At 52.2% G+C, this 27964-nt stretch overlaps 9 protein-coding genes and 1 non-coding gene across 10 annotated transcripts; 8 read left to right on the forward strand and 2 right to left on the reverse strand.

The window, feature by feature from the left end:
• Positions 1-1478: 1478 nt before the first annotated feature.
• On the forward strand, positions 1479-2866 carry PSV08DRAFT_225091 (SCO1/SenC-domain-containing protein). The gene is made up of 4 exons (XM_014228053.2): positions 1479-1830; positions 1912-2121; positions 2178-2496; positions 2554-2866. The coding sequence occupies exons 1-4, from the start codon at positions 1543-1545 to the stop codon at positions 2676-2678; spliced, it is 942 nt and encodes a 313-aa protein (XP_014083528.1). The 5' UTR covers positions 1479-1542; the 3' UTR covers positions 2679-2866.
• Positions 2867-3083: 217 nt separating this feature from the next.
• PSV08DRAFT_t42 lies at positions 3084-3172 on the forward strand. The gene has a single exon. It is a non-coding gene; the product is annotated as a tRNA-Cys (tRNA).
• Positions 3173-6271: 3099 nt separating this feature from the next.
• Positions 6272-8092, forward strand: PSV08DRAFT_391997 (uncharacterized protein). The gene has a single exon (XM_014228054.2). The coding sequence runs from the start codon at positions 6277-6279 to the stop codon at positions 7852-7854; it is 1578 nt and encodes a 525-aa protein (XP_014083529.1). The 5' UTR covers positions 6272-6276; the 3' UTR covers positions 7855-8092.
• Positions 8093-8677: 585 nt separating this feature from the next.
• PSV08DRAFT_402620 (uncharacterized protein) lies at positions 8678-9817 on the forward strand (the record flags this gene model as incomplete). Its single annotated transcript, XM_014228055.2, has 2 exons — positions 8678-9222; positions 9331-9817. 2 exons carry the CDS (start codon positions 8678-8680, stop codon positions 9494-9496), a joined length of 711 nt encoding a protein of 236 aa, XP_014083530.1. The 3' UTR covers positions 9497-9817.
• On the reverse strand, positions 9400-12508 carry PSV08DRAFT_402621 (mitochondrial small ribosomal subunit Rsm22-domain-containing protein; the record flags this gene model as incomplete). The annotated part of the gene is made up of 2 exons (XM_014228056.2): positions 9400-12033; positions 12350-12508. 2 exons carry the CDS (start codon positions 12506-12508, stop codon positions 9589-9591), a joined length of 2604 nt encoding a protein of 867 aa, XP_014083531.2. The 3' UTR covers positions 9400-9588.
• A 443-nt stretch (positions 12509-12951) lies between these two features.
• On the forward strand, positions 12952-14880 carry PSV08DRAFT_306465 (uncharacterized protein). The gene is made up of 5 exons (XM_014228057.2): positions 12952-13210; positions 13278-13626; positions 13700-14375; positions 14424-14545; positions 14628-14880. The coding sequence occupies exons 1-5, from the start codon at positions 13067-13069 to the stop codon at positions 14762-14764; spliced, it is 1428 nt and encodes a 475-aa protein (XP_014083532.1). The 5' UTR covers positions 12952-13066; the 3' UTR covers positions 14765-14880.
• A 1891-nt stretch (positions 14881-16771) lies between these two features.
• PSV08DRAFT_392005 (uncharacterized protein) lies at positions 16772-17528 on the reverse strand (the record flags this gene model as incomplete). Its single annotated transcript, XM_014228059.2, has 1 exon — positions 16772-17528. Exon 1 carries the CDS (start codon positions 17486-17488, stop codon positions 16772-16774), a length of 717 nt encoding a protein of 238 aa, XP_014083534.1. The 5' UTR covers positions 17489-17528.
• A 1043-nt stretch (positions 17529-18571) lies between these two features.
• PSV08DRAFT_225098 (WD40-repeat-containing domain protein) lies at positions 18572-21357 on the forward strand (the record flags this gene model as incomplete). The annotated part of the gene is made up of 5 exons (XM_014228060.2): positions 18572-18691; positions 18745-18847; positions 18897-19133; positions 19188-20289; positions 20341-21357. 5 exons carry the CDS (start codon positions 18572-18574, stop codon positions 21095-21097), a joined length of 2319 nt encoding a protein of 772 aa, XP_014083535.1. The 3' UTR covers positions 21098-21357.
• Positions 21358-21936: 579 nt separating this feature from the next.
• Positions 21937-23825, forward strand: PSV08DRAFT_225102 (major facilitator superfamily domain-containing protein; the record flags this gene model as incomplete). The annotated part of the gene is made up of 5 exons (XM_014228061.1): positions 21937-22089; positions 22165-22191; positions 22296-22686; positions 22777-23657; positions 23721-23825. The coding sequence occupies 5 exons, from the start codon at positions 21937-21939 to the stop codon at positions 23823-23825; spliced, it is 1557 nt and encodes a 518-aa protein (XP_014083536.1).
• Positions 23826-26032: 2207 nt separating this feature from the next.
• Positions 26033-27356, forward strand: PSV08DRAFT_46483 (uncharacterized protein). The gene is made up of 3 exons (XM_014228062.2): positions 26033-26149; positions 26257-26504; positions 26570-27356. Exons 1-3 carry the CDS (start codon positions 26039-26041, stop codon positions 27105-27107), a joined length of 897 nt encoding a protein of 298 aa, XP_014083537.1. The 5' UTR covers positions 26033-26038; the 3' UTR covers positions 27108-27356.
• Positions 27357-27964: the final 608 nt, after the last annotated feature.

Raw genomic sequence — 27964 nt, forward strand, 5'->3', positions numbered from 1 at the left:
GAGGCAGGGGTAAGGATGTGCGGAAAGCAGTCTTGTTACCGACGTTTCAGGTGAAATGTTCTGGTAGTCTAGGATATCACACAAATGCGATCGATTGTGGACGCAATTTTGATGGCTGCTTCGAAACACGTAGAACCCGCCTCTGATCTCAGCGATGGCTTTGATAGCCTTTTCTGGATCTCGTTGTATTTAGGCCAATGATATAAGTGAATTCGTCCGTGCGAACACATAGTGGCCAGCTAGATGGTCTATTGGACTGAAGCATTAAACGTATTATTCCAGCATAATTGAACCGTACAGACATTGTTTACTCATAGAGATGAGAATATTCTAATGAATTGGCAAGTAATCCGCGGATGGGCTGGCTGTTGAAACTCAAATAGAATCATTGGGCATGTTGTGGCACGTTCACTAATGAATCAATTAAATGACTGAAACATTCCCCACTTTGATCTTACGCACCACTCTTTCGTTTTAGGCTACAAGTCTGCCGCTCTCAATTCTTAGTCTACTGCTTGTAGGGTTTTTATTGGCATAGTTCATGAGTGATGAGCATAGAAGATTCATGGACTAGTTTCGTGACTGCAAATGGGTAAATGCGTAGTCAACCCGGTATTCTTATACATAGCTGATCATTATAGGAAGCACGAACATGTTGGCCTGAACGTGAAAAGGGGTTAGCTATAACAGAGGTGTACTATATGGTTGGGCGCAAAGTGGTTCTATTTTTAATTATGAGCATGCACTGATGAAGAGAACGACGTGGGTGAAGAATCCACGGTCTTGGTTAGCAGAAACATCTCTAAACAGAATCTTTGCACGTTGGTACGTGTCGATAGGGGTAAACTATCTGGCTTCTATGATCCAGCCGCATGGTTGCTCAGGGGTTGATCTAGGTAAGTTCGGCAAAAATTGAGGTTCCGACTATACGCGTTTGAACTATTTCTTGGATGTGACGCAAATGTCGCTTATGGAAATGCTTGGTAATGAGAAAGAGAACTTCGAGAAAGAGATCTCAGATACTTCAGCAACGCTAGAAAGATCAAGACTAACAAGAATCAGCGCATTCGCTGTTAGATCGTATTGTATTGTTAGAATACAATTGAAGCTGATTTTGGCACTCTTTTTGCCCGAGTCTCCTCATGATGAGCCCAACTATCGGGTCCTGGTTTGTTGTTAAAGATAGGCAGTTGCACTAGAAAGGACATAACAACTTGTACAACGAATTCGAGCCCAAGTTGGCTATCGTGATATTCTCTTGAAAAATATGGCGAGCTACCATGGCTATCATTTCGGCTGATTAAATGTAGACATAGACCACTAGCGTTGGTAGTTTTCAAGATGTATCTGCGAACCGTACTTTTGTTAGTTCGAAATTGTCCAATTGTCATTCCCCACTAGTAGTGCATGGATTTTGGCCGGCGATGTCATTCGAGACTGGCCCGTGCACCGATCTTTCATCTCGAATTGCGAAAAGTATCCCACATCAACATCCGCCACGCCCCGCAAGACCACCAGCGTCCATTCGACATTGCGACCACGATGTCCACCCCGAGCAAATGCTTGGCCATGGCCGCTAAGAATCTGAGAAACCCACGCATTGCGACCGTCCCGCAGCAAGCCTTCGCTTCGAGCACAACGAATGCGCTTGCATACTCACGGAGTGGCACCGCGCCAAAGACGACATGCTTGAGGGAATTGCAAAGGATACAGAATGGTGCGGGGAAGACTGCGAGTAGCTTGGGCGGGCAGACACGGACATTTTCGCAATCGGCATCGCGGAGCAAGCTCAAGACAATTGACCAGATTCGGGCACGGAACAAGGGCGGGGTACGTTGGATATCCACTCTGATAGATCTTTTGAATGGAATCAGAATGAATGGGAAGTTCAATAGCTGACATGTTGTCCAGCCATTCAATCTTACAGCCGCCATCCTCTTCATCGCAGCGGGCGGAGGACTATGGGCCTATTTCACGTATGAGAAGGAGCGCCTGGCACGGAAGCGGATAGCCGAGCAGACCAAAGGAATAGGCAAGCCCAAAGTCGGTGGACCATTCCGGCTAGTAGATCAAAACGGGAACCCATTCAGCAACGAGGATATGCTTGGAAAATACTCATTGGTAGGTCAATGGCACTCCAACTCTTGGAAGAAGCATATTCATTGAGCCCACTCCAGGTCTACTTCGGCTTCACCCACTGCCCGGACATTTGCCCCGACGAACTCGACAAGATGGCGCTCATGTACGACAAGGTTGTTGCAGAATGCGGCAACGTGCTCCTACCCATCATGATTACATGCGATCCCGCGCGCGACAACCCCAAAGTACTCAAGGAGTACCTGGCTGAATTCCACCCGGACTTTATTGGCTTGACGGGCGACTACGAGCAGATTAAGAGCACGTGCAAGGCGTACAGGGTGTACTTTAGCACACCGAATAACGTCAAGCCTGGCCAAGACTATCTGGTTGATCACAGCATCTACTTTTATCTCATGGGTATGTTGTCCGAGACTGAAAAAAAAACAAGAATTGAGACTAATGCGGTGGATATAGATCCAGAAGGCGACTTTGTCGAAGCCATTGGCCGCAACTTTACAGCTGACCAGGCTGCCAAGGTTATTTCCGATCACATCAAGGATTGGGAGAAGCCGCTTAAGAAGGAAACGCGGTGGGAGTGAGGTTGCATGGTTGGGGACAGAGTGAGTTTGAGGGGATATGATGCGAGGGGAAACGAAGAAGACAGTTGTATGAATACAATGGCAGCAAACTTGTACTATTACGATGGCGAGCTATGTATATTACTGTGTACAAAGATGTAAGAAAAAGAAGAATGCTGCCGGGCGAGATGCTCATGATTCGTTTTTGGCTACTTGACATGATTGCGAATAGAGAAGTGCGTTAAGTGCGTGTTCTGGTCACGGGGTGATTACATAAAGAGCAAGCAGTGATACATACTTATGTACCGAGCATGATGCGCGGGCTAAGGCACAACAAGATCTACTCTGCTCTCATCGCGTCTTCTTTCAGACGACTTTCAGTTGTGATTTATATTGATTGAAATTTACCAGTTTGTCATCTCCACTGGGCCGGTAACTCAGTGGTAGAGTGTAGGACTGCAGTTCTCCCAAAAACCGCCTTCCCGAAGTCACCGGTTCGACTCCGGTTCGGCCCTTGTTTTTTTTCAGGTTTTTTTTCCTTGTTCCACACAAAATGTACATAGTGGATCTATGCCTGGTTTTTTTTGGTTCTGCAGTTTAAGCATGTTCAATGGTACGATGGTCGTCATTGTTCCGAGGGGTATTATTTTTGGAAAGCGTTGCTTATTTTGCTAGTTTTTGTCTTTGTGTTTCATTGTTTGGGTTGAATGGGCTCAGGGTGAAGTACAAAAAGCAAAGGTGATGGCGCATGCAGATGCAAATGTGTTGACTGATTGAGTTATTGAAGATGTCTGCATTCTTTTGTTTTTTGAGCTGCAAGATGGCGATGTGCGTGCTATTTTTGAAAGTGCAAGGGGGAATGGGCGGTGATAACCGTGTGTAGCTGTGTACACCATTTCTGGGAGTGATTGGAGAGACGTAAACTTGTGTGTTGCATGTTGATTCTGTCAATCATTGGCGTGAGTCATGACGAAGTATATCTTTGTGTAGTACTCTCAACGAATGACAAATGACGTTGCACGAAAAGCAGGTTTTGTGGGCGTGTCATTTTGGAATGTGAACTAGATTTGCTTTTTCTGTACCTTGTGTGCAAAGTGCCGTGAGTAGCATGACTGGAGATGAGAAAGATGACGTGCATGAGTCAAGAATAGATGGGCGTAGTGTGCGTACGTAAATAGTTTCCTGATTGAAGCAATTCGGAGTGGCCATGCCTTCCTCGGACTTTTGGAACTTGCTGATTCAATTGTGTTTCAGATAAGCACTAGTTTTTGTCATGAGTTTTTTTTTGCGCTCTGATTCTTACTCTAGAATCTAGTCTTATCGCAAACTTTGTGTTTCCGCTGAGGGGTATAAGCCCGCGAATCCTGGTGCAGAGTGGCGTGGCCAGCAAATGCACATCATGAGCGATTAATTTTTCTCGCAGCTTGAACAGGTATACTTGGTGCATAGAAAGCGGGCAAGATGACTCCACTATGAGGCGATACGCAACCGTACCGTTGATCTACAAAGAAGATTCCAAACGGGTGATTGCGAACGTTCTGGGTCGGCGGACGGGTGGGGGTGGGCAAGAGGTAGCTGCAGGAACAGTGGGCACCTAAAGGAATCTGGGTTCTTGCCGCAGCTTGGGAGTGGGTCAGTAAGTAGATAGTGTATGCAGGTTGTTTCTAGTGGTTCTGTGTCCACTTTTGAGAGGAGATGGGCCAAGTTCAGATGTACAGGTGAGACGGATGGGATTTTTTTTCTTGTTGGGTGTGGACCGGAAGGGCCATGTTTTAAGGATTTGACGATGGAGATCCGAAGTGCCGCCCGTGTTGAGCGGTCGCTAGTGGACGCACGGCCCCCTCGACGAACTTGCAGAGGGCGACGAATGATTGCATGGGCATTTTCTTGGGGCGGTCGGAGTTGAGTAAGGGTACCAATGATGCGGTGGTTGGAATAGGGCCTTTGTGTGATGTGCATGCAGTCAGGTTATTAGACTCACCCAGCACCCCGCTCAGCTCGTAAGGTAGAACAGTTGTGCGATGAGGATCGTCGACAAGGCCGAGTGGGTGCTGACGAGACAGGCGGACGGGTGTCGTTTGTGGCGCGACTTGTCAGCATGGCCGGCCTGCTATGGCAGATTGCTGAGCTGTCAGTGTTTCAAAGGGGGGATTTTTGGATGGAAAGATGAGCGTGGCAGCGGCGGAGCAGGAGCAGAGCAACGGGTGGGCTATGGCGGCAGTGCACAACGGGTTGATTCACGCAGCAGCGGCAGAGGGCTGGAGTGGCAGGGCCATGGACCAAGCCGTGTCATCTGTGGGGAACAGGCGCGTGGCCATGGATGCATGACCGTCGAGGAGGAGAAGACATGGCTACATGGCGCGTCTAGCACGCATGCATGCATGGCTGCAAAGGCAGCAGGCGTCGGCCGAGACAAGACGCAATAGTCTTGATGGCCATGTTGCGCGGACACGGCCGATGTGGAGGGTGGCTTCTTTTGGGGGGAGTCAAGATAAATATGTCACGGGCGGCGCAGTGGCTAAGGGGCTTGTGCGGCCAGACACGATGAGGGAGCATGTTGCTGAGGCCTGGAGGACGAGGGCGGGCTTACTGTGTGCGCTGCTTACAGGCGGCTGGAGGGAGTGTGTTTGGGTAGTAAGTAAGTAAGTAAGTAAGTAAGTAATGGGGCATGTCACAATCAAGGCGACGATGGGATGCTGTCTGGGGAGGTGAGCCGCGAAGAGTATAGTGCCGTGCCAGCCCGACGTGCGTGGTGCAGGCGTGCATGTGCTAGAGGAGTCGTCTGACTGAGGCGGGGTAGGCAGGGCGGTGGGTGGAGGTGAAGGAGGGAGAGGGAGAGAGACATGGATATGTACTAGTATATGCGCATGTGCTTGGTTGCTGTACGTGGACGCAAACAAACAGACGGGCACAACAACAACAACAGCAGCAGCAGCCGCAACAGGGCCGCAGTCGGTCGCCAGCGGGGGCCTCTGTGGTTGGTGGCGGCGGGCGATGAAGCCATCGAGGGCCCGTGGCACTGGCAGGCTGAGCATGAGTCAGCAGCCGGCCTTGGCCCGCACCCGACATCTGGAACATGGTCGGCACGCCAAAACCGCTGCAGGGCCGCCTGATAGCACCCAGTGACGGCCATCCCTACTTACTTACTTAACGCTATCACGCCTAACCCGCCCCTCGCCCGCCCATGGACGCCGTCCCACATCCTGCCTGGCCCAGCCCGGACTCGTTCCTAGCCCTCGCTGCTCGCTGATCGCTTAAAGAAGACGCGCTGCCGCCAATGCGTCGCCCCCATTCTCCGCCACGCCCTGCTGCCCACCCGACCGCGCTTTCTTCGGAGCCCACCCAGACGCCAGACGCCCCATCCGCGTCGCTCATTTCACGCCCACACTACCCCTGTCGCACCTCCCAGAGATACCCAAACACGCCTGCCTCGCCTCCACACACCGAGCCCTCCCTCTCTGTTTCTTGCTTCTTCCCGTCCGCCTGAGACGCCCACAATAAATATCCGCCCTGCCCATTGCTGGCCGCCCTCGCGTGTGTCCAAACACACATCTCACACACCCCCCCAGGCCCACAACCCTGGCTTCCTCTTCCTATGGACCCAGCTGCCACCGACACCATGTCGCGAAGTCGAACCACGCGCACCCGCTCGGCAAACTCTGGCGCCGCTGCCACGTATGGATACCATAACACTTACCATACACACGCCCAGCTGCCCCTTGGCTCCCCGCCCTCGTATGCCTGTGCCATTGACCCCCAGACTATGCAAAGGCTCCAAGCCCGGACAAAAGCAGAGCAAGACGCCGTCCGCGCCACCCCTCTTCCCCCTCCCTACACTTGCACCGTCGACATGGAGGGCATCGTGGGAATCAAACAGGAACTGTCGTCGCCTTTCCAAGTCTCGGGTAACCGCGAGTGGGCCGACGTCTACGCTATCCTCCGCGGCACTCAACTAAGCCTCTATCGCATCAAGAACCCCCACCTCCTCAGCAAGAACAAGGCAGCCTCGCCGGGCCGTCTGCTCAAGACGTATTCTCTGCAGCATGCCGAGGTTGGCGTCGCCTCTGATGTCAGGAAATCGGCCTTGGTCCCAAAATCTCCGTTTGTTCACTTGGTGCCCGTTGCAGCTCGTCCCAAGCTATATGAGTCGGACCCACAACTCTTTGAGCCCGTGAGAGAACACCCCATCAGACTGCGCCTCGAATTTGAACAATTCCTGCTGTGCCCCCAATCCGAGCAAAGCATGCTCGACTGGGTAGAGTCATGCTGTGCTGCCATTGACATTAGCGCCCCACTCGAGGACCGCAGCGAGCCTCGGTACAGGAGTTTGCCCCGAAGGAGTCGCAGACAGCGAGTCTTGGATGCTGCACAGGTCGGAGAAAATCTCGAGGCTTTGTCGAGCATGGAAGCTGGCCGCCGCCTTATTGCAGAACAGGAGCAGATTATGCGACAACTCTACCCCAACCTAGCAGGAAACCGCGAACCAAGCACAAGCCGCTCATCTCCATCGGCCGATGCCGAGCTTGATGATTTTGATCCAGAAGATGTTCGCTTCCCTACACGAGAGGCAAGGCAATCTCTAGTCCGTGTCTCTTCCCAAGACCAGGCCCAGGCCGATGACGAGCAATCCGAGAATGCATCTGACCCCAAGTCGACACCTCCGCCTCCACCTTCGCCCGCACAAATGATGCGCTACCGTCGCCGTTGTGCACCGGTACTGCTCGCTTCTTCGCCGCGAGTAAGCGATGTGGTTTTTGCCAAGGGTCAGCGTTTCCGCATCAGCGTAAAAGCTCACATGCTGGTTGAATACACCGCGCATCCACCGCGCTATGATGCACATGGTTTTCCCAAGATCAGGAGGCCGTCTCACAACAGCGCAAACCAAGATCCACCCGCACCAGTCGCAGACGAAACAGTGCCTGCAACCGTTGTACCCGAACGACCAAGCTCCCCAGTCCGGGGCATTAGCGATGATTCCATAACGTCTATTTCATTTGGCGAAGACCTCGCCCCTATTAACTCAAAGTCAAACACGGATGAGACGGGCCCATCAGGCCCCCCCTCACCAACTGGCAAGGCGCCCATGACGGCAGATGCCGCGCGCCAGCTCGACGCCATCGACAAGAGACGGCCCAGCACAGAGAGCCGCGAGGCCAGCCTCAACACCGTCAGTCTTGGTGTTGGACTGCTCATTTGAGCAATATGCCTTTCACTTTGTCCGCATGATTTCCTTTGTTCTTTTTGCATCGCACGGCGTCGGATGAGCGAATTATATATGGGTGGGTGCATCCTCAGCGCGATTGGGCGCTGACACGCTTGTCTTTTTTTTCAGGCGCAGCACTTGCACTGGTGTTTAAAAAAAAATTACTAGTAGAGATATATACCCCTTTTACTATGTATGTATGGATTATAGGGAAGCCGAGGATTTTGACTAGATTTTGACTGGGGAGGGGGAGGGTGGGGGGTATTGGATGTATATACAACCACGTTTAGCAATCATTTTAATAAACACCATCCACACTTTTGACTGTTTGCCTTTGTTGACATGATGTGAGTGAATCAGCTTACTAATATCGCTTGGTTAAATTCCATTGGGATCAGATATGTCAAACCGGGGAAACGCCGTCTTGTTACCAAGCAAGCGCAAGATTGGCTAAGCATGTACGCCCACAGATGAAAGCTTATTTGGCTTTTCTCCACAACTTTTGGACCAAACAAGACTGTTCGGGCATGCAATATTACCATGATCCTCTTTCCGCATTCGTCCTAGTCTACGCGCTCAACAGACCGAGTGTCATGGTGTACCTTGAACTATCAGACGACCTGGCGATAGGTTTACCAGAAATGTCAAGAGGAATATTCAAGGCAGAAAGATGAAGAAGCGGACGAGCTGCGGACTTTGTAATCAAATACACTCAACCATGACTATACTATCAACAAACATACTTAAGCCCAAATACCACACCCATTCCCCAAACCTACACACATATCCACAAACCGTAACACGACTCCCCCAAACCATGTCCCCCAAACCCATCGCCCTCATCCTCGGCGCAGGCCCTAACGCCGGCACCGCAATCGTCTCGGCCCTCTCCTCGCTCGGCTACCGCATCGCGACCGCCTCACGCAGCGGCACCTCGCTCTCCCCGGAAACGCTCTCTCTAACCGCCGACTTCACCAACCCCTCGACCATCCCCCCGCTCTTCGCCCGCATCCACGCCGATCTGCACGCCTACCCCACCGTCGTCGTCTACAACGCCGCCACCCTGACGCCCCCAGCCGACCCCGGCCTCGTCACCTCTGTCCCCGTAGACAGCTTTGCCGCCGACCTGAATGTTAACGTCGTGAGTCCGTACGTTGCCGCCCACGAGGCCGTCAAGGGGTGGAAGCACATGGCCAAGGACGACGAGGAGCACGGCCGAAACAAGACGTTTATTTTTACCGGGAATATGCTGAATCGTACCATTTTGCCCGTCGATGCGCTGGTCACGTTGGGCGTCGGCAAGAGTGCAAGTGCGTATTGGGTTGGGCTTGCGGATGAGATTCACAAGGGGGAGGGATATCGGTGAGTTTTTTTTATTTGATTCTTTCTCTCTCTCTCTCTCTCTTCTTTCTTTTTTTATTTGCGGTGGTTTGGGAAGAGCAATGGCGCTGATGATTGTGGTGAATTTAGCTTCTTCTACGCTGATCAGAGACAGCCGGATGGCAGTCCAATGGGTAATGTGGTTGATGGGCCTGCTCATGGCGACTTCTACGCTCAGTTGGTGCAACGCACAAACGAGGTCCCTTGGCTGGCTACATTTGTAAAAGGAAAAGGCTATGTCAAGTTTGATGGGTGAGATTGCGGTAGAAATCTCTAGAGGTAAGATTGGAAGTCGACTAGGACTTGGATAGTAATAGTACATCATAAAGTTTATACATCAATCATATTTTACATGTCGTCCAGAACATCATAGTCTTGGCCAATCTGCTTCTTCCTTCCTTTCCTGCCCTTGCTTCCTCGAATCTTTCGATCGCTGGTATATCGTCCATCCCGGTCTCCGACCAACATTCTTCCTCCTTTACCCAGGATTTTGGCCGGTCCTTCTTCAACCGTCCGGCCATCCCTTTCGCCAATGCCTATCTCAATAGTCACCTGCTTGGCCTTCTTCACCTTTCTGCCCTTTTTGTCGAACTCGTCACTCGGGCGTCCCAGACGCACACTGCGCGGGATACGCGTCTTTGCGCCAAGTGCCCACAAGTCGCCCCATCGCGCTTTTCGTGCATCACGGAAGGCCTGCTTGCTAAAGGATCGGGGAACAGTCCAGCGCTCTAGTGTGCCAGCTGGTGTGCACACATCCATTATTATATGACCTCGTCGCTTAAGGGCGGGCAGGATAAGTCGAGGAAGTGTAAGTGGATTGACGTCGGCTGTCGAAGTCAATGTGGGCTCTTCTGTTGCTAGGTCTGGATCCGCGTCTGAAGCCTTCCATTCATGGCCTTCAAAAGCAGCTGCTGTTGACAACTCTCCCTGCACAAAACCCTTGCCGAGTATGTCGTGCTCGGCAAGGCGCTGATCACGTCCACGTTGGACAGCGAGGTAGCTGAACTGGACGTCTTCATGGTTCTTGTCCTTGGCATTCAGAATACGTTGAAGGTATGGCGGCCGAATGTAACGCTGACTAAAGAAACAGAAATCTTTGCGTCCTTGAGAAACACCAGTAGACTGATACATGGGGCATGTACTGTGATTGGTGCATGGCGCAACAATCATGCCAACTTCTTTTTGGATAAACCTGGTCTCTTCTTCTGGGTGCGACACTTGAGACTCGACGGATCGTTCAATGGTCTCTGACCCGGGTGAGGCAATGTGCTTGTCCAGTAGATAAGCACGAGCACCAGCAACGACTTCGAATCCTCGCGGCAGTCCCTTTTCAATGAGGATCAAAACACCGCCTTTGGGGTTGAGCAAAGACCAGTACTTCTCGACCTGTTCTTTGCGCAAATAGTCTTGTCGCAACGGCCAAAGCGTGTGCGGGGCAATGATGACATCGTAGAATTTCCGTGGCTGTTGCGTGTTGGCTTCGTCTTCGGGTGTCACAGTCTCTGGAAGTCGAGGAATAAATGTCGTGTTGTCCAGTAGCTTGCTTGCGCGGTGGCGAAGTGTGTCGGAAGCTGTCAGGACAGTCGCTTTGCCTAGTGGGGTAGCGCCGTGCGAAGTGTTCCCTGATTCCTCATGCATGCGCTGCCATTCCGCCTCAAGCATCTCGTGCCACGCAAGCACACCAACACCTCCTGAGCCAGCATCTAGGATAGTACCGCCCTTCTTGTTCTGCAGCATGTGCTCCAGCCATCCAGTCCCAAGCCGCCGTCGAACCTCGACCATGGCACTCATAACACTCGCATATGTTCCTGGTTGGACAGATGCCATGTATGCATCAGCTTCGATATTGCCCATGTCTGACTGCGAAGGATCAAGCGGGATCGGTTTTTGCTCGTTGCCTAAGCGTGCTGGAGCCGTACTGGCCGAGTTGGGCAGACCCCGTCCGCCAAAAATTCGGTTCGCAGATTCAGCAAGGTGCTTGTGATTGGCACGGGTTAGGAGTAGGGCAGTGGGGTCCACCAGTGTTTCCTTGGGCAGGAACACAGTTGAGGGTGATGGCTTGAAGCGGCCGGCGATAGTCAGAGGATGGGCGCGCATGAAATCGTCCTCCTCCTGCGACTCTTCCATGTCCTCCCATGCCTCAGCTTCCTCATGCTGTAGTCGACTCTGCTCATAAACGTCGTCGTGGTATGTCTGCAATTCTTCCTCTCTGCGTGCCTCCCACTCTTCTGGTGTCATGGTCTCGTCGGCCATCTCGTCAGCCTCTGCGTCTTCCTCTTCGAGAGCGTTGTTCTCAGCAACAATCTCAAGCTCCTCCAGCTCGCCATCTTTTGTCCTCCTTAACAAGACCGTTGTGCCATCGGGCCGTTCTTCTTGAATAATTTCTTCCTCAGTCACCGCGTCAAGCCCCTGGGTGTCTTCTACTGGGTCGATAAACACAGGCTCTCCGTAAAGTCGCTCGTAGACCATGTATTCTTCCGCACTCAGATGATCCCTGGGCAAGGTATCTCCGAATTGCTGTCTCGCCCTCCGCGCGTTGACTTCGTAATTGAGTGCTTCGGTTGGAGAAGGAGGTACATCCTCGGAAGAGGGGACATTTTCCTTGGTTTCTCGGTCCAAATCTCTCTTCGTAGGTGTTGTCGAAAATGCTCGCTGTGGCGCAAAGCCTCGCGAGGCGGGCAATCGTACTTGTAGCGGTGCGGATTGAGTCCTCAACGGTAGTCGTGCGCTACGGGCGCGTGAAATTGCGATATTGAGACGACATGATGCGCAGATAGACCGGACGCTCCTTGTCTTCAGCATGATAGCACTGCACGTCGTATGGCTAACGAACGACGTGCCTGCTGCGGGAAAGAAAGAAGTTCGCCGCACCGAATTCCAGGGTCCACGCTAGTTGGGCCTTGTTCGTCACCACTTGTCCAATCACATGTCTACTATTTGCAGCAACCACCATTGACTAGTTTCGTATCCAAATGGTCTTGTGAGCGATGTTTCCAAGATCTTGCTGTTCAGGTTGTAGAATTGGTATCTAAGCCTTTCCAAACCAAGCACATCAGCCAGATATCGCTACCTGAAGACCTGCCAGGTCCTCGTATCCGATATTGCTTACAAAGATGAAATTGCCTGTCACGACATGTTTCCATAGACACAGTAATGCGCCAAGTAGACCAGAGACCTGTGCGGTGGTAACTTGGCTCTCATGCACCCGGTAAACGTGGAAAATCAAAATAACCGGGTCTGTCCCCTCCAAACCAGCTATTAAGATCATGAAGTATTTCTATCGTAACGTGGTTGTCTCCGAATTAAATTTATGCTATTATATCCATGTGAACTACTTTTTTCGCCCTTGGATTTTTAGAGATTAACTAGTATCTATAAGAGCCGCGGCAGCCGAAGAAGTATGCAGGTACTAATTCAGCTATATTTTTGGTGGTTTTGCACTGTTAGGATGGGCAATCATTTTCCGGTTTTACCGAGTGTAAGAAAGGTCGGGATAACACAGCAGTAGTGGCTACGCTTCCGCCAATTGATTTGAGTATGAATTGCCCCTCAGTCGACTGAGTGCTGAATAATCCGCCTATCGCCCCGCCCAACAAATCATCCGCGTCGCGTCAGCATCCTTCTGTTTACTGAACCAGTCAGCCGAGAACATACTTGAAAGGCCAGACTGATAAACTAATCAATCGGCTTGTGTGACCTCAGAAAGAAGCTAAAACTCGACGTGTCATACTGCAGAGATCTAGCATTTCGCCCTTGCTTCTCTACATATCTATTCCGTATACTGCATCACGAGGTTTTGAGTCAAAAGTACTCTTGGAATTTCAAGATGGGCTCAAATCTGCATAGGTTTGATTACTCTTCGCTCAAGGAGCTACTCAAAGATACAAATGCCGAGGTTCTGTTTCCCAGTGACGGCCCGGCATACGAGAAGAGCATTGAGAGATGGAGTGAAAGTTGCATCAAGAGAGCTGTAAGTATCGGCCTTCTTTCTCTCCCTATTTTTTTTTAAAAAAATTTGCGGGCTTATAATAGACCAGGCTGCCGTTGTACTAGTCACCTCACCCAACGACATCTCCGCAACCCTCGCCCAGATCCGTCAACACGGCATCCCCTTCACCGTCCGAGGCGGCGGACACTCGACTTCGGGCGCCGCTTCAATCGAAGATGGGATCGTGATTGATCTCTCCAAGATGCGCAAAGTGACTGTAGACCCTCAAGCCAAGACCATCACGGCCGAGGGAGGAGCCCTCTGGGAAGATGTCGATGTCGAGGCCGCAAAGTACGGTCTCGCAACTGTCGGAGGGACTGTCAATCATACTGGTGTGGGGGGCCTGACGCTTGGTGGTGGGTATGGGTATCTTACTGGGAAGTATGGATTGACGATTGGTAAGTCACCTTTGATAATTAATTCTTTATACCCTGTTTAGCTGTGATCACAATCAGATACTGACGACGCCAGACAACCTTCTCTCCGTTGACATCGTCCTCGCGTCCGGGGAACAACTCACTGCATCAGCAACCTCAAATGAAGATCTCTTCTGGGCCGTACGCGGCGCAGGTCAGAATTTCGGAGTAACAACCGCATTCACCTTTCAAGCCTACGACCAAAAGAATGAAGTCTTTGCCGGGCCCCTAATATTCCCTCAAGATAAGACCCCACAGCTTGTCGCATTCGCAAATAAGTTCCATGAAACGAACGATGGGAATCAGGCCATAATAATGGCATTTGCAGCGCCTCCACCTGAAAATGCTCCTGTTGCGCTTTGCCAGCTCTTCTACAACGGTCCGCAAGAAGAGGCAAAAGCGTTTTTCGCTGAGCTTTTTGCGCTCGGTCCCATCGCAGACATGACGTCCATGGTTCCCTACGAAAAGCTAAACAGTCTGCTCAATCCCAATGCAGGCTTCGACGGATGCAAACAATTTGGTGGCGGTGCTTTCAAACTTCCCTTAAACCCAGACGTCGTTGTGCAGCTGGTTGCGGAGTTCAATGCATTTGTCGCATCGCACGAACGGACGAATGAGAGCATGATGATGTTCGAGATTATTCCTTACAAGAAGGTGATAGCGGTGCCGAATGATCAGACGTCGTTTTCGAATCGGGGAGACTATTATAATGTTGCGACGCTTTTCAAGTGGTGAGTAGAATGGAAACCGAGAGCAAGGTTTGTACTAATGATAGGAAGGTTCGATCCAGCACTCGACACTGAAATCCGTACATTCTCTCGCAGTCTCCTAAAGAAGGCTTCTGAAACTGCTGCGGATCGTTCGAAAGACGGGGGAGTTGGCCAGTATGGAAACTATGCAAGTAAGTGAAACTAAAGTTGTCAAAGGCTCTGAAGCCTCTTCCTCGTCTTTGCACAGTCTTGTTCCGACGCTGATGGAAACAGATGCCGATGTGGAAGCGAACGAAATCTTTGGTGAGAATGTGAAACGACTTGAAGAATTGAAACACAAATACGACCCAGATAACCTGTTCAGCCATGGAACGAGGTTGACGCCGCGACCTTTGGTAGTCGTGAACTAAATTCCCGTCACACACATCAGCCCCGACTGCACAAGATCCTTCTTGCGGGGAGCATACTAAGCTGTCTGCACTCAAACTGAATAGATAAAAATGAGACATCAAACACTCTTCATGCTATAAACTCAGTGCCTCAACAAAATGTGACTTTGGAAATGTGGATCGCAGCCGTAATGTGGAGGTTCGAGATTGGGTGCGTGTGCGCTAAGGCTCCATGGCAGTCCCTGAGGGTTGAAACGATATTTCGCTCTGGAAACGATCAAATCAATCAACATGGAGGCTCGGGAATTTTTTTTGTTGACTTCAGATTGGCTCAATCTTGACTTCTTTGGCGAGGTGCATGTTTGAGACGGTTTTAAGTTAGAGCTCCAGCTGCACCTAGAGACTAAATAGCAATGTCCAATCTAGTACCTGAGTACATCTACTGGACTGGAAGATCGTTATAAGACCAAGCCATGAGTGGTTTTAGATCAGTCCTAGGCTGCACCAGAAAGCAGCCACGGCCGTATTTGGCAACGCCCCAGATCGTCCGCTCCACAGCACGCGTGCTCATGTGGGATTAAGCTTCGATAGAGGCGCGATGATTGCGACGCAAGCCACTGGGTAGGGTCTCGATCGGCGCTAGCGTTCGCAGTTGTCACTTGCATGGCTTGACCTTACACCCGTTTATACCGTGACATAGACTTGGATCGATTGGATTGAATTTGGTCTTGGTACACTGTCATAGTCGAATATTAAGTCTCCAAGGTGGATAATGCTGATCCCATGCGTTGGTGAGGTTCTTCTGTTTGACACATCCACTGTGGAACAAACAGGAACGAAAAAGCACTTATAATCGGAAAGAGCCCAAGACAAGGGATAGCGGTCCCATGGCGCGGTCCAAAACGTATACAAAGTCACTTCCCGCAGGCCAACCCTTGCACGTAGCCTTTAATAGCTCCCCACGTGACCCGGTTGTTCCAAGGGCTTTCCACAAACATGAACACACCATGTTAGGAATTGATGTTTGCACCATCTATTGGTTTATTTCACCCTTTCGTTCTTTTGGTAGGAATTTGAGATTTCTTTTCAGATGGGGAATCTGACATGACAGCATCAGGATGCATCCATTTGCTGTTGAAATGGTGTAGGATGCAGGAGAGGGAGGCTTGCCTGGTGGCGCTTTTTAACTTGGAAATCAGCTTCCATAATCATGCTTCAGTAGAACTATCAGCTCCAAGTATGCACTTAATTTCTGCAGCTGCAGTGACTCGCCTTCCGCAAATCAACTGGACCACGGTCTGCATTGGCACGGTACCATTCGTTGAAAGTTCCTATTGCCATTCCCTATTTTCGTCTAGAAGATTACATGCTATCGCTGAGAAGTCGGGTTGCTAGAAGGGCTTAAAATAGTAAATCTACGACCGATCGAGTATGTGTGGACAAGATGTGAAAAATGGTAATACGCCCAGACGTGGTGAGTGTCGATTGCTTCAGGACAGTACAGGGGCCCCGATACTTCAGGAAGGGTGTACTATCATGGAGCACAGTCTTTATACTGTCTCTGAAATTGAATGCCCGGGCAAACTGGAGATTCGCTATAGATGTCTTGGATCTCAGGCCATTTGTCGTCGCAAGTCGCTGACGACCGAGAGCTAAGCCCTTTGACATCGTGGGATAGCGCTGACAAGCTGACAAGGGAGTTGATAAGACTAGCTCTTCCAAGTTGGGCTAGGCCTCTCTCCTTGGCGGACTTATTAAGGACCTTGTCGGGGTAAATCAGTCCATTTTCCACCGATTACATGGCTCACTGCCCTAAGGTATGCGACGAATAGAGAGGCTCAGCTGAGGTATCGAACGTCAGATTCGTATGTAACCCATGCTGCGGTGTATGCAGTCCACGATCAACAGCACTACTGCAATGTCCGGCTCGGTTCGGTTTCCGTGATTCCGAATTTCTTGGACATCAACATCCGGCAAGAATCTTCCCTCCATTCCTCACGCTGCCGAATACGAGGCCGGAATGCACTTTTATTTTATACCAACAGCCTTGAGAAGCTTATCCTTTTGTTCGTTGGCCGTGTGATTGTGTGTCTCGACGCCCTTTACAACGTCGCTCATGGTCTCGACTTCCTTGACGCCTGTACCATGTGCAAAGTGCCAGAGCTCATCTTCCTCGTAGCGTACCTGGAAGGCTTGCCAGTTTTGGGCCTTTAGCGAATTGACGTGCTCGGTGACAGCTGAGAATGGGCCCGAGTAGACGAGGACACCTGGATAGCCAGGCTTGGTGAGGCCGGAAATGGGAGGTGTTGCGGGTGGGGGCGAGAGGGCAAGTTTGCGTTTGTTGGTGTTGAGAAGGTGATGCAGCCATACGATGATTGTTTTTGGGGTATCAGAAGTGGCACTGGCATTTTGTGGTTGATTCAGATGCGAAGAAGCAGATTCGATGAGACGCTCAAAGGTGGCAACAATGGCATCGAGTGATTCCTCTCCCTCAAGTAGTGTCAAGTCTGCTACGGCTGCTCTCAGACGTAGGCGCAAGTCATTCTTGGCCGCATCCGTTGCAGAGATGATGTCGGGAAATCCTGAATCAGGGTACGTCTCCGGTAAGCGAAGAAGGAAGGAGCAATGGCCATGATTGGTGAACTTTAACTCGCGGGAATTGGGGTTGTAGTGTGTCTGGTCGGGATACATGGCGTGTAGTAGCTCGAGCTCAGTTTCAAGGCGGGTGGGTCCTTGGTCCGCCATGCTGAGGAGAGGCGGAAAATTCTACCAGGCAAGTGCGTATTCACGTACGGGTGTAATGGGCAGGCTGTGGTGGTTCCCGCAGGCAGTCCAGGGGGGCTGGCGGGAGTGTGCGGTCCTTTTTCTCGGCTTCTCTGGCAGAGTAGGAGCCAATGGGTGGGCGTGTGTTGTGGGTGCTCGACTCCACCGTGTAGTGGTTGCGCTGGAGACGTGACGCGATCCCGATCCACCCGGGCCCGTGCGCGGGCTGCACCTGGAGATGGATGGACGATGGGTGGCAGAACGACGGGCGATAGTGCAGGCCGCATAATCGATGAGAAACATGGTCAGTGTAGGGTGCATAAGTGGCGTCGTAACAAGGCCCGTATTTCGCCTGCGTCTCATCTTGGGCCTGCCGCGGCCGGGGTGAATGGATGGACACTCGAGCATGCTCGGGGCGTTTGCATGGGCAGCACGACAGGTTCGTTGGTTCCCCCGGGCAGAGAAGGGCTGGACGTGAATGTCTGTCGCTGCACGCCCTCTGGCGGATGGACATGCAGGCCAGGCGCTGTTTGTGCTGTTCGTCTTGGTGTGTCGAGGGCGAATGACTAGCTGGCAGCGAGGGTGTTGTGTTGTGCCTGGGCCGTATGACGGTGAAACCAGTCCATTAGGCTTCCCAAGGCGGCTAGCCGGAGACGCGGAACGTTCGCGCTGCCCGGTTCGTGTCCATGTGCAGGCGGCTTAGAGACATGGCGCCAACCACCCCCAGGCCCAGCAATGCCTCGACGACCACCTCTAGTGATCTGCAGTCAGATAAAGAAAACATTGGCTCCCTCGCTCTAGCCTTGCCTTCATCAATCCACCACAATCCACTGCTCGCGGGCCTCCGCAGCCCATCGTGATCCTGTCCGCCAACTACTTACCAAACCCTGGTCCCCAGCAACAAACAGCCTAGCAACCCGTTTGATAGTCTCACACCACCACAACCACCATCACCAACCATTCCCCCCTCGCCATACCCTTCTACCCACTGGTTCGCACCCGGCCCTGTATCCTCGACGCCCTCGCCATTGACACGGCCCATGAGCAGCCGCATCTTGGTCCAACATGAAGGCTGCTCCTCTCCTCGTCTCCTGGCACAATGAAAATGCCCCCATCTACTCTGCCCATTTCGAGCCACATGGAAAGGGCCGCCTAGCAACTGCGGGCGGAGACAACAATGTTCGCGTGCGTCATGCCAACAGACACTAGCCGCCAACATCCGCTAACACCAGCTGCAGCTCTGGAGCGTCGAGACACATGGCGAAGAGCGCAAGGTCACGTATCTGTCGACGCTCGTCAAGCACACACAAGCCGTCAACGTAGTACGATGGTGCCCACGCGGTACTTCCAGGCCAATCCAGCATACGCGCACCACGGCTAACATGTACAGGCGAAATGCTGGCCAGTGCCGGTGACGACGGCAATGTCCTGCTCTGGGTCCCTGCCGAGAACCAGACAACCCACACAAACTTCGAGGAAGGCCTCGAGGACAAAGAGACATGGCGAGTCAAGGCCATGTGCAGATCCATAGGCTCCGAAATCTACGACCTGGCATGGTCGCCAGATGGCGTCTTCTTCATCACGGGCAGCATGGACAACATTGCCCGCATCTACAACGCTCAGACTGGTACGACATCCTGCCCTTGCGCCACCCTCCCCACAGCTGCTCAATAACCTCTAGGAACAATTGTGCGACAGATTGCTGAGCACAACCATTATGTCCAAGGTGTGGCTTGGGATCCAATGAATGAATACATTGCCACACAATCTTCTGACCGATCTGTACACATTTACACGCTGAAGAACAAGGACGGTCAATTTTCCCTGGCCCAGCACAGCAAGGTCACCAAAATGGATCTACCCGCACGACGAGTATCTTCAAATAGCCCTGCACCACCCGACTTTGGTGGTCGCGCCTCGTTCGTAGGAGATTCGCTGGCAATCGGCTCGCCTGTGCCCTCAATGCCTGGCACACCACAATCGCTCGCCCTGCCGACTATGCACCCGCCGCCGACTTCGCACAGCCGTCGCTCATCATTTGGCTCCTCGCCCTCGATGCGCCGCTCTGCCTCGCCAGCTCCGTCCATGCCCCTGCCCGCTGTCATGCCCAATTCTCCCAGCATTGGCAGTATCGGCACTGGAATCCGGAACGCACCCATCTACTTCAACGAGACACTCACATCCTTTTTTCGACGTTTGACGTTTGCTCCAGATGGAAGCTTGCTTTTCACTCCGGCAGGCCAATACAAGGCACTGCACCCGTCTGTAGGCGAGGCGAAGCCGGCGGAGGACATTACCAACACCGTCTACATTTACACTAGGGCCGGTCTGAACAAGCCTCCAGTGGCGTATTTGCCAGGTCACAAGAAGCCTTCGGTTGCTGTGCGTTGTTCGCCCGTGTACTACACCCTACGCCAGACGGCTCCTCCGACGAGACAAATCACCATTGACACCTCGAACATGGACGATGAGATCCCCTCTCTGCCTGAACCTGTCATGCCCTCAAAGCCCCCGACATCGCATTCATCAATGGACCCGCCGCCCATTACAAGTGCCCCGTCACCCTCACCAAGTGTTTCAGCACCATCGCCCAAGCCTAATGAAAACGACGCATCTGCACCAACCGCGCCGCCCGCTGGACCTGTGTCTGCTTTCACGCTGCCTTATCGCATGATTTATGCTGTTGCAACACAAGATGCCATCCACATCTACGATACGCAGCAGCAGAAGCCGCTGTGCATAGTCAGCAACTTGCACTTTGCTACATTTACAGACATCACCTGGTAAGAAATACAAGGACCATTGAGTTTGGAAAATTGCTGACACTCTCAAAGGTCCAATGATGGATCCATGCTACTAATGACATCCTCGGATGGTTTCTGCTCTTCGATAACATTCGCTCCTGGAGAACTGGGCGAAAAGTACACAGGACCACTGGCTGTTCACAACAGACAGCAAAATACACCTGCCGCCATTAACACAGCGGCCAGTCAGGCATCCAATCATTCCACCCCAACACCTACGCCGACAACTGGAAGCATGTCGGCAACGGCAACGGCAACAGCACCCCCAATGCAAAGACAACCATCTGCAGGTTTCCCAGCATCTCCTAGCTCTTTTGTTCCTGCAAGACCAGGCAGTCCTACAAGAAGCAACTCGGTGTCTAGTATCGCTACAGCCTCGTCATTTGCTCCTGGAGCGGGAGATCAAAGCAACATGAATGCACCAACACCAGTCATGTCGTCAGTACCGAGCATTGCAGCAGCTAACTCTGGGCCAGTTCCTATGTGGACACCGCCTCTTACCCCTGCTCATGGTCAGGGCGGGTCACATAGCGCCAGTAGCTCAGTCAGTGGAGTTCCACACATTGGCCAGGTTGGACGTAGAGAGAGCGAAAGGAGCGAATGCGATCGTGACGACGGAGCAGCACTGTCCAAAAAACGAGATCTTAACCCTGTTGCAGAGGCCGAGACGGAAGACGTGCGAGAGAACAAGAGGCGGAGAATTGCACCAACGCCGGTTGACTTGACAATGGAGGGGGAGGAGGCGATTGCGAGTACTGAGGAGGAGGAGCAAACACCTGGTCAATAGGTTTTGTTTTCCGGGTTAAATTTCCTTTTCTCAAGCTTCTGTACTGCTTACAGCGACTCTCTAGCACGGCGTTTGGGACATGGGTTAGGATTGCGCAATCAGCCATGACGCTGAGTTTGAGCACCATGCAGATTTTGGCTTTTCCACATGTTGGGCGTTGTCTGACTGTCATTATTTGCTTAATAAGAGTTCACTGTACGAAGGTATGCACGGCCATATTTCGAGATATGGGGCCAGAATGAAAGCAGATATATAACCAAGGATTGATTGCAAAGCTTTGAGGAGGGAAGGAGTCCGGAAGGATTGCCGTGTGTCTCCCTGGCAGATGTACTAGCGCCTTGGTTGCTGCAGTATGGCTTGCTTTTTACCAAGAGATCCAAGACGGATCGGCTCAATCTCTACCCTGTCAGATAGGGCCGCTTATCATGTCAGCCAACCACAAGCCCGCAATGATGCTCGCGGGCAGGTTCAGACGTTGCATTCGATGCAAGGTCGCAGTACAAAAGCGACTTGCGTATCGCTGGTCTTGAAGCCCTTCCGGGTTGGATGGCAAAATTCTTTCCCCTCCGCCTCCTCTTTCATATCTTTACTATACCCACTCAAGTCCCGTTCCTGTAGCTTGATTCCTGTCATTCGTCATTCCTTGCAACTGCGTTTCCCTCGCCCCCCCCCCCCCCCCCCCCTTCCAACCAAAAGCTTTAACCGCCCGAGAAAGCACGTACATACACGCACACATTACACGCGCGCGTTGGGTTTGGCCAAAACAGATTGCGTTACACATATAGTGGCATTGTGTATACATGTGTTAGATATACCACAAAAAGGAGATGGACGAACCAATGAAAAAGGCGCACGAGGAGCGCGATGCCGAGCAAGGCGATCAGACGTACGGCGAAACGAGTAGTCTGGGCCAAAAAGACATTTTGCAGCAAGAGCATACGGATCCCGTGCTGAATGCTAAGATGCATCTTGTTAATAATGCTATTGATGAGGTAATGTCTGTTTGTTTGTCAGAAATAGTGTTGTCAGTATAGCAAGAACTGATTAGTATGTGGAATTCTTTTTAGATTGGATTTACAACGTACCAATGGAAGGTAAAAATGGTTTTTTTATACCCCTTTTTGCATTCGACTTTAAGATTCCAGAAAAGAAAAAAACAATTCATGGGAGAATAACTGAAAAAAAAACCCCAATTTAGTTATTCGTACTCAACGGTTTCGGTTACGCAGTCGATTCCCTCATTCTCCTCATCCAATCCATCATTGCTGGCCAAGCCGCCCTGGAATTCTCCCCTTCGTACGCCAACGGGCTGACCATTGCCGCATACGTCGGTATGCTTGTTGGCGCGCTGTTCTGGGGCCTAACGGCAGACATCATGGGGCGCAAGATTGCGTTCAATGTGAGTTTGCTGATTTGCTCTGTTTTTGCGATTGTAGCGGGGGCGAGTCCCAATTGGGAGGTGCTGGGCTTGTTTGTGTGTCTGAGTGCGTTTGGGGGCGGAGGGAACCTTGTGCTGGATACTGCGGTTTTTTTGGAGTATTTGCCGAGTAAGAGGCAGTGGATGCTTACGCTTATGGCGGGTTGGTGGGGTATGTTTCTCTCTCTATCTCTCTCTTGAAATGTTGTCCAAAAGCGGAGACGTGTGTCTATGAATGGTAACTAATCTGAAAAAAAAACAGGTATCGGGCAACTGATTGCAGGATTCCTGGCTTGGGGATTTATTCCAAACTTCAGCTGTACAGATCCTGAAATCGATCCATCGGCTGCACCGTGTACCAAGGCTAACAACCAAGGATGGCGCTACGTGTGGTATACGTCTGGTTCGCTCGTCCTGGTCATGTCCATTCTGCGTATCACGGTCATCAGACTGCAGGAAACACCGAAATTCCTTGTCAGCGAGGGCAAAGATGCGGAATGTGTGGAGATCCTGCAACATATTGCAGAGAAATACAACCGACCTTGTAGTCTCACTCTGCAGATGATGCACGACTGCGGCACCACTGAGCGCGCGGCTGCACGACAGGGAAAGAGTAAATGGGGGTTTGGAGAGGTTGCTATGCATCTCCGCGGTCTGTACGCGACCAAGCGAATTGGCATTTCCACGTCGCTCATCTGGCTCTCATGGACACTGATCGGCCTCGCATACCCGTTGTACAACGTCTTTCTACCCGCGTACCTGGCCTCGCGTGGCGCCGCATTTGGACAGCCCAGCCCATACATCACGTGGCGCAACTACACGCTTGTCAACTTTAGTGGTATTTGGGGCCCTGTACTGGCGGGTTGGATGTGCGAGACGCGGCTGGGCAGAAAGTACACAATGGTGGTTGGGGCGTTGGTGACTATGGCCTTCTTCTTTGCCTATACGCAGGTGCGCACGGCGACGCAGAATGTGGCCTTCACGTGCATTATCAATTTCTGCCTCAACGTCTATTATGGTACGCTTTACGCATATACACCGGAGGTTTTGCCGTCACACGATCGAGGGACGGGGAATGGGATTGCGATTGGATGCAACCGGGTCATGGGCATTTTGAGCGCGGTTATCGCTACTGTTGCTGATGTGAGTTTGCTTTTCCCTTCCTTGCAATAGTTGAGTGGGCTGGCTGACATGCTAAAACGCTAGACTGGAACTGCGGTGCCGATATATATCTGTGCGGCCTTGTACATTGTCATGGCGGGTATTGCGGCAGTGTTTCCCTTTGAGCCATATGGCAAGAGGAGTTCTTGAGAAGGGAATGAGAAATTGCATTTCTTGAAGTTGTTCTTAATGGTGAAATGTCATGGATCATTACTACATCATTGGACGCGAAGTTTTACCAGCCATCTGCTGCATACAGACGGCTCAGTGTCGCATGCAGGGTCCAAGGCGTAAACGCTTCCAGCGCACGTTGCTGACGGTGTGTACATAGTCTCAGGGCATGTTGCGCCTGCGTGTCTCTGTACGTGATACAGAGAGAAGACGTCAAGTATGTTTTCTCATACTATTAAGCATACTAGACATGTAGACTAATGCATGTGTATCCAAAGGGTATGGACAAATGCGTTTTCATCCAGTCTTCCTTTATTTTGGTAATGTTATCCATACTAATGCTGATGAGTCATGGTACTGTTCACCGGATGCAAATAACATAGACTGCACATGTCGTGGCTTAACGTCGTTGTCGGCGCAAGATCGGGGTTTCTTTTTCCCGCGTGCTGTGTCTTTGGATTCGTTAGATTGGAATATTGCTTTTTTATTCTATCCAGAGCCGCCGCAAGCGCGGGGATGCTTTCCATTGTATTCCCATTGGCCCAAGTTTAGCTCATTTGCTTGAGATGGTTTACAAGCCTTTGGATTGCTTCCTCGACCCAACCGACCGGTATCGTTTCGCCTGCCCTATGTGGATGAGACTGGGGTATATTTGCGAACGATGATGACTTTGTAAAGTACAATATTACCCATGTCAAGTCATAGATGTAGCCAGCATATATTTTTTCACAAAACCATTGTCATATTGCGGGATGCTTTCCATCTGGCTGTGAGGTGGGTGATTCAACAACAAGGATGGGTTGAAGCACCATCCACTGAAGTGCATGTCCCAGTCGTGGGCTTGGCACTTGGTAACGTAGGCCTTGCATAGCTGGCTATGCTTATTAGGTTCGTGAATGGATTATACCGGGCAGGGCTCGGAGAGAATACGGGCTTGGAGAGCTGGAGAGTTGTACGTGGGATGGACAGAGGGACGGTTCGGAACCAAAGTTGTGAGTAAATGGGCCTTTTCCTACCGGTCCATATTGATAGTAGATGGTATGTAGGGTCGGTATGTCCGAATGGAGTTAAGCATGTGTCGGCCAGAGGTGACAGCGGACGGGCCAAGAGCGAGATGAAAAGGCCGTGAGAGGCGGTGCAGTGTGAGTGTCAAATAGCCGCTTGCTGCCATGATCGGTCTGGCTGGAGTGTATGTACACCGCTGTAGTGGCCGATTTGCAGCCGGGGCTTGCCACAATCACCATGGGCTCGAGGCTCCGGCAAGGCATGACGGTTGCTGGTGATTGGCGGGCGGAGGATGCAGCGCGTGGGCTCTGGAACCGCATAGTACGTGGCTTTACTTTGCGCCTAGTGCTGACGGGCAGCACTGATCGACGGGCTCTGTAAAGGTTCCCCTTGTGTGCCATGTTGCCCTGCTGAGCTTCCACCTACCAGAGCCCAGCCGTCCGGGGGATATGCTCGCAGCTCACGCCCGTCCAGCACGCCCGCTCACCACGGCTGGGCTGGGCTGCCTCGAGCATGGCAGGGCGGGGTATCGCGGCTCCTCTGGCCTTGCATCTGTCTATTAGGCTGTACATACTACATGTGTACTAGACATGCGTCTGTGCGACGATTGCGAAGCCGCAGTAAGCAACATCCGCTGGCTGGGAATCCTGGGGTTCAAACAGCTGCGGCATCAGCATCGGTCTTGCTGGGCTCATCAGCCATGGGCGCAGCACAGCACAGCACAGCGCAGCGCCCGCTGCTGTCTAGGTGTACTAGATACATACATGCTGTCCATAGTACATAGTAGGCCGGCCAGACGGGGCATGGCCAGCCGCGACATGCAGGCGTCGCACGCAGCCGATGCGGCGGTGATAGGGCAGAGGGGCGACGAAGAAGAAGAAGAAGAAGAAGCTACCATGAAATAAGCAGCCCTAGCAGCAGTCGCCTTGAAACCGTTTGCTGGGGTGTGAGATGCATGTGGGCTGCCGACGGGTATAGCTGGTGCAGCAGGGCGGGCTGGACAGCAGCGGGAGTGAGCACCTCTAAGCTCAATCCCTACCGCTGCTGCGCTCGAGTATAATAAGAGGCACCTGTTCAGCCCTCTGGCGTCAGTCCTGCTGCTGCTGCTGCTCTCGGCGCAATTACTTTAGGGCGCTTGCTCGCCCATCACGGCTCTTGCTTCCCTCCCCTCCCATCCTAACCACACCATGGACTACAACTACTACGCCGCGCCCCAGCAGCCATACTCGCACCTCGTCGGCGTCGGGCCCCACGCATTCCCTCACTCGGCCCTCGAGCAGGACACGACACACAGCACCGTGAGTTTACTCTGTTTTTCGGCTTCCCCAGTGGTGTGATGGAAGTTGTCGAGTCGGCCCTGCTTTGCGTACACACTCACCGTGCGTGACTAATCGGGCGTGTACAGGAACCTCTTGACGCCGTCCTGTTTCCTTCTGCCTACGATGCCACTGCTTTCGCCAACGGCTTGCCGACCCCCCAACAGGAGTCGCCAGAAAACGCTGCAGCACACACTCCCATGGCCGTCAGTAGCGTAGACTCGGGCATTGGCGCCGAATTCGACGATGGTCGGATAAGCCGGGCGAGGAGCAGCAGTGAAGAGAAGGACAACCTGACGCCTGCTCAGAGCAGGCGCAAGGCTCAGAACCGCGCTGCGTAAGCTCCACCCGCCCTCTCCCACCTGTCCCGCCATACACTGACCCTCTGACCGCCCTCTACAGTCAGCGTGCCTTTCGTGAGCGCAAGGAGCGCCATGTCAAGGAGCTCGAGACCAAGCTCTCCGCCCTCGAGTCCAGCACCCACTCGCTGCAGTCGGACAATGAGCGCCTCAAGGCTGCCCTGCAGCGCGCCCGCACCGAGAACGAGATCCTGCGTGCCACCACCGGCCACTCGCCTTCGTCCCCACCCCAGCCCGTAACCGCAAGCTATCCCTCGCCCGGCGCCCACCTCCTCCTCGAAGACCATGAAAAGGAAGAGGAATACAAAGTTCAGCCCCTGCCCAACGGCTCCGTTATCAATGCTGCTGGTAAGGAACACTCGCGTCAGGGCCCAAGGGGCAAAGAGGTCCCTGCTGCAAAGGCCTGGGATCTTATCCAGTCACATGCTCTCATCAAGCAGGGCCTCGTAGACGTGGCCGATGTATGTGAGCGGCTCAAAGGCTCGGCCAAGTGCGATGGTCATGGCCCCGTCTTTGAAGAGAGCGCCATTTGGCAGGCCATTGACGAATCACGCCGCTGCGGAGGTGATGAATTGATATGATCCTCAGCCAGGCACGCTGAATCCTTCGTTTCTCTTAATACCCCCTTTTCTCTTTCTTTTCCACTTTCATGGTTTCTGGTGTTTTGGCGTCTGGCACATGACTGACTGGTGGCTTGTCTGCTAAGCTGGCCCACAAAATCGGACACTTTGGTGTCACGGGGAGGCACATTTCGGGCGGTTTGTTCATGCTACGACACAGAAAAGCGATAGGCTTGGTTCCTCGAGATTCTGCATACACTTACCACAATCAAACAAGTACGCATATCTAATCGGTATACCAGTCTCACGCATCCTTCATCTAGCTCACAAACACGTGTTGCAATCTGACTGCCATTGTGGCTTCTGTTCCCTCTCAGGATGCGGCACGAGACGTCTGAGCAGCTGAAAGTTTGTCCTACACACAAAGAACCGGGATCACAAAACCCGAGCACCGCGAACAAGGATCGGGACAGGGACCTCGGCGGCGCACCAGGCGCTCGACTGGGGTCCGATCACATATGTTTGGTTCTGCAACGGAAATAAAGCTTCCCAGGACATTGGTTGATTATCACCGTTTTAGAGCCTCTGGGCATGAGTACTACATGGATTCTCGTTTCGGGGAGCATCCGGCAGCACACAGCAACACTCTAATCATCTGTCATCGCCGGCCTATATCCATAAACGGCAGTAGGAAGTGACCCAACTTCATGTCCTAGTCCAAGGCCCGCCGCAGCAAAGCAAAAATTCCAATGACCGTGTAATACTCACATGGTATCTTGCTTTGTACTAGCACGGTAAGCGGGCCGACTTTACTGTCTGTAGCCAGCCGCGTACGAAAAAAAAGATGAAGGAATTGGTGCCGCTGATAGCCAGCCAAT

The sequence above is a fragment of the Bipolaris maydis genome, assembly GCF_028858645.1.
Source record: "Bipolaris maydis strain C4 unplaced genomic scaffold PSV08scaffold_9, whole genome shotgun sequence".
NCBI lineage: Eukaryota > Fungi > Ascomycota > Dothideomycetes > Pleosporales > Pleosporaceae > Bipolaris > Bipolaris maydis.